The 10,828-nt window shown below is 40.2% G+C and overlaps 2 protein-coding genes across 15 annotated transcripts in view; both read right to left on the bottom strand.

Annotated features, from left to right (window-relative positions):
* The window catches only part of atp8a2 (ATPase phospholipid transporting 8A2), a 69,138-nt gene extending 66,189 nt beyond the window's left edge, over positions 1-2,949 (bottom strand). For 7 of the 14 annotated variants that reach the window (XR_013815701.1, XR_013815702.1, XR_013815704.1 and 4 more), the window contains exon 1: positions 2,703-2,933. Coding sequence is in view for 6 of the 14 variants with exons in the window: in XM_079806607.1 (XP_079662733.1) it covers positions 2,703-2,745 (43 nt within the window). In the remaining 8 variants the exon portion in view is untranslated. Of the gene's footprint in view, positions 1-2,702 lie in introns of all 14 variants that reach the window. The other 7 variants (XR_013815700.1, XM_079806608.1, XR_013815703.1 and 4 more) reach the window with 6 other exon arrangements.
* A 750-nt stretch (positions 2,950-3,699) lies between these two features.
* Positions 3,700-10,493, bottom strand: rnf6 (ring finger protein (C3H2C3 type) 6). The gene is made up of 4 exons (XM_079806155.1): positions 10,410-10,493; positions 8,899-9,054; positions 8,531-8,644; positions 3,700-7,606 (listed from the first exon to the last, which is right to left on the bottom strand). The coding sequence occupies exons 2-4, from the start codon at positions 9,038-9,040 to the stop codon at positions 5,769-5,771; spliced, it is 2,094 nt and encodes a 697-aa protein (XP_079662281.1). The 5' UTR covers positions 9,041-9,054; positions 10,410-10,493; the 3' UTR covers positions 3,700-5,768.
* Between the last annotated feature and the right edge of the window lie 335 nt (positions 10,494-10,828).

The raw sequence follows: 10,828 nt of genomic DNA on the forward strand, positions 1-10,828 counted from the left end.
AGTACTTAAAGCAATGAATGAAAATTGTTCTAATAGTTTCATGTTCTTTAGTTCTTTTAAAACAAGAAGAATCACTTGACAAAGCATTTTAGAACTCTTGTGTATGGAGTCCTGGTCTGAATTCTGAATTCCGTGATGCAGCCTGAATCATAATCACACCGTGTTTGTTCGTTGGCCAGAGGAGAATAGCCCCCCCCCCGACTGAGCCTGGTTTCTCTCCAATTGGTCACCTGATGGGCTCCTTGCCACTGTCGCCTTGCTTAGTTGGGGGCACTTAATATTCAACAATATTATTGATCTGAGTTTGTACTGAAGCTGTTGCATGAGAACTGAACTGAGCTGGACAATGACATCATTTTTTGCAGAACTGCTTTATGAAATGAACTAATTTAATAATTGATGATCTTTCCAATGGAACTGAATCAACACTAATTTGACTTCAGCTGAACAACAGCCGAAATGCACAATTTCCCTGTTATCGCTGTAAAACTGCTTTGAAACAATCTGTATTGTATAAAGCGCTATATAAACATGACTTTACTAGAGTGTCCTTAGTTAATCCATTCTATTGGCATACTGACATATACATATACTGTAAATAACCATGAGTGTAATTACAGGCTGTTACTTGCTGTTCTTTTTACTGGATTCCATTTGTTACTAAGCACAGTTTTTCTGAACAATAACTGATGAAATTCAACAGTCGAGTAACAAATATGCCAAATTAATATATATATATAATATATATATATATATATATATATATATATATATATATATATATATATATATATATATATATATATATATATATATATATATATATATATATATCACAATTATCAAGATTTATTTCCGCACTATAATTTAAGCATTTAATTAAAGTAACAGCGATCAGTCTCCTATGCCATGGACCATAAGCAACACGCTTATAGATGCTGCCCCCATGTGGCCTTTAAACTGATGCGCAGAAACACTGCACTAAAACAGGGCCCTTGTTTGTTCAATTACTAATAGAGCATTATCATTTGTCAAATTACCAAAAAGCTATTCAAACCACATCACACTCCAATGACACTATGCACTTGATTTGACATGCTTGTTTTTTTGCTGATATAGTTTTCAATTGTCCCTATCCCCAACTCGTACACAAACTGAGCATATGGAGAGCAAAATCGACAGAATACAGCTGTCAGTCATTGAGGTAAGTCACACGTACGTTTCACAGAATCGCAAATTAGGTTACCAACAATATGTCCCCGGCCCTGCATGTTAATTCTGGAACGTGCTGGGTTAGAGCAGGCCAAACAAACGTTCATTGTAATCCACAATGCATGTGTGTCAGTCAGTCAAAAAGACTCCACCCTCAATGTTATCGCCCCACAAAGCTCTGCAGAAAAAAAAACATGCTGGAAAAGACCAGCTGCCAAAACACTCTGCAATCTCTCAAATCTGCCACCAATGTTCAAATCTCAAGAGCCATGTACTAGCGATGTACTCTTGGCCCCTGTTCAGTGCACTAAGGACTTTGAAACGTGACAGGCAGTAAACTGATGTCTGGAGAATGATATATATAAGCTTTTACTTGGATTTGTAATAATACTAATTGGCTCAATGGCTCATTTTCATTCAGAACAGACTGCAATGATGCAGTAGTCTTTTGGTTTGAGCCCCACACTGCATGCATTCGGAAAGCAAAGCATAAAACAGACCTAATTATTCCTATTAACAATGATAATAATGCATCTTTTTATTTTAAAGCAATGAATTCTTGCATTAAAAGGACCACAATGCTAAAATAAAATAAAATATATATAGGTATATTGCTTGGGAAAACTTTTCATGATTATATTATAGCTTCTGTGGATTTGAATTGTATATAATAATATTCGCAATACTTTTATTAACAATATCAATTCAAAGGGACCTTCATGATTTTTGCCGTTTAATTTGTGCATAGTTTGAAGAAATGTTAAAAAATGCTTTTATTTATTTAAAAATTTGTAATGAAATTGAATCACCAAAATGTGTTGGTGTCAGAGTACTTCAAAAAATAGATATAATATTTAAAGATAAACCTTAAATAAATATAACTATACAGTCTTTACCTGCTATATGACAATATCATATCATATTTTACTTAAATGTAGGAAGTCATTAATAAAAAGGTAAATAGGCCTACTTTAACCGGGAGAACATGACCTCAACAGGTGAGACAGAGCTGTCAATGAGCTTACAAAGTAAGAGCGCTTTAAACAGTCAGGTGATGGGATAAATAACCACTAACATGGGAGGTTCTCTCGCAAAGATCTATGCAGATCTGGATAAGATTAATTGCAGCCGCATGACAGTTTATCTCAGAATAACAGTTGACCCTAGACTAGTCATCACCTCCGCCAACTGGAAGGAAACAGAACATCACCCTGGTAACCCATCTGTTTACACAGCGAAAATAACAGGTCACTTACAAGAGAGCGTCACCAAAACGGCCCGGGACAGGTGGAAGATAACTGATGCTGGCCGATCAAAACATGACTTAATTATTATAATTATGTATATAAATTATATTATATCGAATAATTTACACATAAAGTAGCCTAACATCAAAATATCCCACGGTGGGCAAAATAGCACCTAAGAAAACACACGCATAAACAGTTCCAATATATGTCGCCCATGTCGGGAGATTATGTCATGCTTACCCCCCTCGCTGTGGATCTTCTTCGACCGTCTGTTGAAATACATTCTGCACGCATGTATGGAGCTTCCAGCAACGGGAGCGAGATGATGGCATACTCGCGCATCAGCGGGGGTATGCGGGCCACAGGCGCAGGGATGCGGTGTTTGATGGAAGCAACATAGTTTCTGATGATGGGTCACCCTCAGCCGCGCGCAGTTGGCCGGGCACGCGCTCCTGCTAACCTGCTGATCCGTCGCATTATTGCTCGTGCGAATGCACAGGCGAATCCGCGCGCGCTCCGTCATCAGACCCCGCCTGTCTCAACTGGACACTTAAGGCTGTCCAATGCCTTCTCAGGTCTTATATATGCCTATGTAAATTGTCGTTTATATTAATGAACTATTTCATTATTAGCATTTTTTACCTTTGGCACCGCACTGCTTCAGGTTTAAGGTGGCCTTATGAATGAATAAATATTGAAATATGTTTTTTAACATTTCTGTCTTAAAAATTAATATACATTAGCATTGAAAAGTCTCCTGCTCAACATGGCAGCATTTATTTGATGAAAAAGGAACAGTTTTCTATTTTAATAATTCAAAATGTAATTTAATTATGGCAAAGCTGTTTTTTTCATCAGCATCATTATTCCAGTCTTCAGTGTCACGTGGTTCTTTAGAAATCATTCTAATATGTTGATTTCGTGCACGAGAAACATGATTGTTTTTGTGAATATATCGTGAAAAAAATTAAAAATAATAATAATAATAATTCACACTAAAAACCTGCTTTGATTGAAAACGCATTTAAAAGTACACTGCCCAACATTAGGGAGCATTTACATGGAGGACTATATTTCTGGATTTTTATGAATGGAAAGTTCAAAAGAACATCATTAATTTGAAATCTTTTGTAACATTGTGAAAGTCTTTGCTGTCTCTTTTGATCAATTAAATGCATCTTTGCTGAATAAAAATATGAATACAAAAACTGCTCAAAAACCATATTTGTTTCCTAGGAATAACAAAGCATGTCTATGATTTAATTGTTAGAGGGCAGAGAAGAAAAAAATCAATGTGTTTTATTTTATTACATAGTAACAGAATACATATTCTTCTGTTTCAGCATCACATTATAACATAATACATAGTCATAGCTTGATGATGTCATCATTAAATATCTAAACTTCATGGCCAAAGATCCTCCACGCGCAGCTACACAACAGCTTAAAACCCATTCTGTTCCATTCAGCAATATCCACGCACACTTACATTTCACACTTCTTACATAACATACACACATCCTCGCAACATACAGACAAAATAAAGGGATATTTTAGGATGCAAGAAAACAATAACATCAAGGACAGGTGTTGAATATCAGATTCTGTCATTGTTTTAATCGAGATCCTGAAACATAAGCAGACATCTATTGTACATTGAGGAAAAGTGTACCTTGGAAAGACGCAAGATACCACTACATTCATGTTCTTTCATTCAGAAGTCCTACTTCACGCTCTGCTTCACATGGGGAACGAGCAACACTGCATGAAGGGTACAAAATGGTGACTCAGAGCAAACAGGGCTTTCAGACAAGGCCATAAGTGAAACCATTGTATGCTAAAATACTGAGGGATGGTAAACAGGGCAGAACGTGTGTGCGCGATACGGAGCATGTGATGATAAAACTAAACGTGAGGGTAAAAGTAGGAAAACCACAAAAACACATGTATTGAACCACCATTCAAGAGCTTTCATTGCCTCCTCCTTCTGTATCATTGCATCACCCTGGAAGAAGTCTGACCTATGACAAGCTTGAATGTACTGCCCTATAGTGCAGCGGCAGACAAGTGCTTTCAAGTGATAATCAATTTCAGCTTTTCATTAAAACATTGTGAACTATGTGCAGGGCGTTGACGGGGTTTATACTCAGGTATAAATCAAGCATGCACTTACTAGCTCATACAATATAATCCAGCTCTCCAAAACTGTTGTTCAAATGCAAATGGCTTGTTCTCATTAGAAATGTAATGACACTCAACTTGGAAAGCATATTCAGTCCGTAGGGAAAATAAAGACCACGCTTAAAAAAATTTGTTCTGTAGTGTTTATGGAGATGCTCATTGCCATTTCCCGCAATATAAAGATGTAGATGCAGCTTTTGGAATTTAAGTGACAAATTCATCTACGAACAGATGCATCATTCATATCCCATAACTATTCTTATCGACCCCATCAAAAAAAATAAAAATAATAATAATAATAATAATTCACACTAAAAACCTGCTTTGATTGAAAACGCATTTAAAAGTACACTGCCCAACATTAGGGAGCATTTACATGGAGGACTCATAGAGCTTCAAAACCGGTGGATTTCTCAGTAAGCGCTTAAAAGTAAAGGTTCCTTTCGAAAATGCAAATTAAACAGCGTACGGTTCTTTCTACAATGTCTTACTGTTAAAACCGAAAACACAGACATTCATATATTTACATGTCCTTAAAGAGTTAAGAGGTCTATCCATTTTTTGAAGCCACCAAACGTAACATTTGTGAGACAAGGTGCAGTCACATTTAGCGAAATTTCATGGGGAAAAAACAGGTCCATTGTAAATAGTGTAGCGATGTATGAAGCACCACTGAAACAGAAGTCACTTTCAAACCAAGCAGCTTTCTGTTGGTCAACGTAGTAAATGCATGAGTGACCAACTTGCGTCATCCAATCAGCAATCTTTTACCCTCACGAAATTGGCTTTGCCCATGAAAATTTACTGAACAATGTTGAATGTGAATGCACCTTTAGCTGAAGTTAATATTCCTAACTCTGAGTTTGAGTCAAGCCGTCTGTTAATATGTCCACAAAGCATAATGGAGAATGGAAGAAGAGGAAAAAATAAAAACAAAAGGAGTCTAAAAAAATAAAGCTTTGTTAAATCTCTGCATTATAGTCTTTTTCTGCTTTTGGTTCTACCTTTAGCTTGAATAAAATGGATCTCAGAGAATGAAAACATTGAAGCACTATGTACAGGTTCCACCAAAGGTGGAACTAAAGTCACTCGTTCAGTCCATTGATTGATAGCTACAGCCTGACATCATTCCTGATGGCTAGACAGAATAGGCTGCCTGCAGATGGGACAGGTGTTGTTTTCGGATAGCCAGCGGTCGATGCAGTGGATGTGGAACTCGTGGGCACAGGGCAAGCGGCGCAGCTTGTTGCCCTGAGCGTACTCGTTGATGCAGACACTGCAAGCGCGACCCTGCTCGCCCTCCATGTTGACCTGACCGTAAGTGCGTGTGACCAAATTATCAATCTGTTCTTTGGTGAGGCCCCGTGGGTGCTCCTCGTCTTCGTCTTCATTGAGAAGGAAAAAGTGCGCCAGCCTTAGTATGGGCAATGTGCCGTTTTCCACCAGGTTGTTAGTGTCCCTGCTGCTAGGTCGTCCCTCCGGCCCAGTCCTGCTCACCCGCACTTGTCCTTCCTCCTCACCCTCCACTAAACCTTCTTGTGCCGATTCCACTCCGCCGTGGGCCTCACCGCCCTCTGCGCTACCGACACGGTATGCCTGGGCTCCGGCAGAAGGAGTGGAGTCCTGGTTGGGTGCCACAGTCTCTGAGTCCGCTTCCGTCTCCATGAGGGAGCTAAGCTCACCGAAGCCAGTCATGATCTGACGCAGGATAGATCGCAGCGCCATGGAGCTGGGCTCACCAAGGCCCGTCTCCGAAATGCGACGTAGCGGGATGCGTATAGTGCTGACGTAAGTGCGGATTCCCGCACGCTCAGAGCGTGAGATGGTACGGCGGAAGCCGCCACTGTCGCTCTCAAACGTGACTGTGTTTTCAGCGGCCCGTGCACGAGAGCGAGTGCGGCTGGCGATGCTGTCCCTGTCCCGGTTCTCGCCTGGTCTGATGCGCCGCACCTGGAGGTCCAGCATGATCGTGGGGTGGCGACGCACACCTCCAGCACCTGACACGGGAGTCTCCCCCTCTTCCTCACCTGCCTCCGGTGGATCCGTAGGAGCTGCCGGCTCTACGGCAGCCTCACCCATCTCCATAGCAACAGCCGTAGTTCCAGTGGACTCCACTGGGGCAGCGGTGCTGCTGCTATGGGTAGGGCTAACGCTGGAGGCTGGGTTTCTGTCCAGGGGGGACCGGCTACGTCTCGAAGAGCGAGACAAAGCCCCACCTGCTCCTGCTGCCCGGCGCATACGGCCACGTGAACGAGTCCTGCTGTTTCGTGTCTCACGGGCAGCTGGCGCCACCTGGGGACTGGTCTGAGGCAGAGCGGTGGGGCAGTCCGGGACTTCATTTCCATTCTGCCCCTCCTCTGCGTTATCCGAGGAGGTTGTGACCTGTATTTGACCCCTTACAGCACTACCATCCTGCTCTTGAGACTGAAAAGCGAGTGGGGCCTGTGGTGGAGGAGAGCTTGGCAAAGAAGGCAAGTTCCTCCTCAAAGATGTGGGAGGAGCCTGTGAGGTCAGAGGTGGCGTTACAGGCGGAGCCGTGCTACTGCGTGTGCGGCGCACTGCGGCCCTCCTTCCCAAGGTGGGCCTGACCGTAGAGTACGGCGTGGGGTGTTGAAGTGTGTAAGGTGCAGACCTTGTGGGGTTGTAAGGGGTCGTGGGTGCAGAGGCAGTTGACACTGGGGGGGGAGGGGGAGGGGGAGGAGGAGGAGGAGGAGGTGGCGGCATTGGGAGTTCAGTCGGGTCAGGGGTATCGCTGTGTTCTCCAGGCTCAGGTTGCTCGTGGTTGATGTTGATCTCCAGACTGAAGCGGAACTCGCCGCTGTTGGGGTTGGTGCGGCTGACCGCGCGCCAAGTTTGGTTTCCGCTCTGCCCGCTACGCGTGGCATTTCCTGTGCGCCGAAATGTGTTCAACCACTCTAGCAGGGAGTCTCCATTAGATGTCTCCGCACCTGGCTCGACTGCACCTGGAAAATAACGATTTCTTTATCAATATTGTATATTATAAATTTCACATGAATATTGATGAATACAAGGGTAATTAATAAAACAATTCACATTCATTTGGTTTGTTTTTACTAATTTGATTTGACCCCATGACAAGATTCACAGATGTATCACGATTCTGAATCAATTAAAACAAATCTAAATTTTAATTCTGATTAATTCTGATTATTAAAAAGCATACAGACAAAACATTGCAAATAAACGTGACAAAATTTTTACAGCCAGTGACAAAAAAAAGATCTAGATAAGTGTGGGTCAGTATGATGTTTTTTTTAAGAAACTGATACTTTTATTTGGCAAGGATGCATGAAATTGTTTAAAAGTGACAGTAAAAGACATTTATAATGTTACAAATATTTTTACTTCAAATAAATGTAATTTTCAACTTTATATTCAAGAATCCTGAAAAAAAATCGTTTCCACAAAAATATTAAGCATATTAGTGGAATGATTTATGAATGATCATTCATGTGACACTAAAGAATGGGGTAATGGCAGATTCAGCTTTGCCATTAAGAATAAAAGCACATTGTAAAATAGAAAAGTTCTTGTAAATTGTAATAATATTTTACAATAGTACTGTTTATACTGTATTTTTGATCAAACAAATACAGCCTTGGTGAGCAAAAAACTTGTTTTTTTTGTTTTTTTTAACTTACATTTGGCTAAAATTATGGCTGCATAATGCTGTATATCTTCACACAACCCAAAGATTTATAGCCCTACACTGTTGCTAAAAATGCAGATGCATCCTGAATTGTTTTGTAATTGCATTGTGACTCTGCCTGAGGCTTTTCTTTCATACAAAACCAGCTGATTATTCAAATTAAAATGATTAGTACAGCTGAGCAATGGAATTCAAAAGCATTTCTCTGTGTCCTTACCGCTACTGCCCTCTGCCTCACTGCTCTGTGGGCGGGGTTCAGGGCGTGGCTGAGATGACACTCGCTCTTTTGCACCATCCAGACGCTGCCTCAACTCCTCTGCTGTGACTTCACCTGTATAAAACAAAGACACACCTTATGTAAGTTTCATATCTATTGTTCATTTGAGTAAAAGGCTAAGTGTGGGAATTTTTACTCATGCTTTAAATTTTTTTTTCCCTTTGTACGGGTAAGGAACATTGTATATATATATGCAACAAAGACATTGTAGGCCTACTTAATAAAATACATTAAGACATGTTTATTGGACTATGTGCCATAAACAAGGTGTGCATCTTTGCATACGACTGGATTTGGTATGTTCTTACCAGGTGTTCCCAGAAGATTACTGTCTCTCATTAGCCTGTACTCCTCCTCACTCAGTTCATTAATGAAGTGATAGTATGCCTCCTCCCGTCGAAGCCGCTCCGCTTGACGATGACGTTCGTCTCGGCCGCCGGGAGGGTCCATCACCACAGAAACCGCTGCTCAAATATTGCAAAGACGAAAAAGGAATCACAATTACTCTAAAATAAGTCAATTACATGCTGCCCTGGTTATGGCTTTATCTCTGTTCAGTTCCACGGTGTAGATTACAATTGCAATTTTTCTTATAAACATCAACCTAATATCCCAGTAGAATGCATAATCTCTTATTAGACTTTATGCAACATTAATATCTATGTTTAAAAGGTAACATGTAAAATAGTTGGCCCTGTAACTGGTCACCATTTGTTTAAAGTGTTTCCATTTGAATCACATTTGATTAATTTCACTTTAAGAACAATCCCATGTAGTCTCTCAATATAAAGCATTACAGTTGCTTGCATAATAATTCTAAACAAATTAGCAAAATGCTGTTTAAAAGGGATTTCGATGGAGAATATTATTAATCACATTGCCGGACATGTTCACTTAAAGTGTCAACAACTCATTTTCAATAAAAACATGAAGACAGCAATATAAATGCATCATTTTAGATTCTGCTAATTATCAGTTTACCCTTATGAAATCATGGTCAATAATAATAATAAAAGCTCAGTATCAAATCCATGATACTGAGAAAGCAAGAAAATGTACTTTCAAAAAATCGTAGATTTATATAAGAGTCAGAGGCATAAACATAAACTGTATAAAACAGCCACCATTAGGAGACAGCACGACAAAATGAACGCCTCAGAAAGGCAATCCGTAAATCCTTCATGTGAAAGCAAAACAGCTTTGACATGTTGAAAGCAAACCGAAGGCCACGTGACGTTAACAATAGCGTCAAATAAATTCATATAAATAACACCCCAGTCATTTCAAACAGTATTGCTGCTCTGTTATAATACAGTAGGCCACAGACAGCACCGCAGAACAAGCCAAGCACCAAAACTGACGCTGTCAGCCTCACAACCAATCAGCGTCCGAGAAGCGATGACTGACAGCCAGACTGCCCACTCAGCAGCGCTCTGAGGAGGGACATGACAAAGAAAAAGTCGGGCTCCATGTCAGCTAGCAACCTATCCCAGAGACAATAAAAAGCCTAGGCTAACACTCCACACAGTGTGAAATTCACATCTGAAATTTGTCATTAAACTGTCACCATCGTCTGTGATCGGGCAAACGCAAGTCATGCGGCAGAGCGAGCTGTCATTTTAAATGCGCAACACCTTTGATGGTGTCGACAGATTGCTGACAGGCTAACTGTGGGCCAATGAAAGGTTTAGATCATTATTTTGACAAGACAAGGAAAAATGTCACTGACGCAAGAATGAAACAAAATATGTCATATAATAACACAGTCCTGAATGAGAACAAAATAAAGAAACGAAGCGAGTAATAGATATGTAAGTACCTGAAACAGCAGCTGTAATATGGACGAGTTCTCTTTCCTCTCCGCTCTGATTACAATGTAGCCAAGATGGGACCAACGGAGCTACACAAACAACTGCCCGGACAACTACCATGTGCGCAAAACCAGTTCCCACAGTGATACATACATAACAATGTAATACACTTATTAATAACATTGGTTTATCAAAAAATATTTTTGTAAAATTGTATTTCAACCCTTAAGGTAGGTGAAAAAAAGGAATGTCCCAAAAATACTCTAAAATAAAATTCTCTAATAATAATAAATTCAATATACAGCAATTGATTTATATAGTTTATATATTTATATATAAACCATACATATACCATATATATGGTATACAGGTTTAATAAAGGCATAAAACAATTATTTACAATAACAGTGGGAAGATGGTTGTTTTT

The sequence above is a fragment of the Gobio gobio genome, assembly GCF_949357685.1.
Source record: "Gobio gobio genome assembly, chromosome: 23".
Classification (NCBI taxonomy): domain Eukaryota; kingdom Metazoa; phylum Chordata; class Actinopteri; order Cypriniformes; family Gobionidae; genus Gobio; species Gobio gobio.

Excerpts from the sequence above, each read along its gene's own strand:
- rnf6 (XM_079806155.1), bottom strand. The coding sequence starts at position 9,040 with ATGGACCCTCCCGGCGGCCGAGACGAACGTCATCGTCAAGCGGAGCGG. Across the intron at positions 8,645-8,898 it reads TAATCTTCTGGGAACACCTG|GTGAAGTCACAGCAGAGGAG; the intron begins GTAAGAACATAC and ends TGTTTTATACAG. Across the intron at positions 7,607-8,530 it reads TGAGGCAGAGGGCAGTAGCG|GTGCAGTCGAGCCAGGTGCG; the intron begins GTAAGGACACAG and ends GTTATTTTCCAG.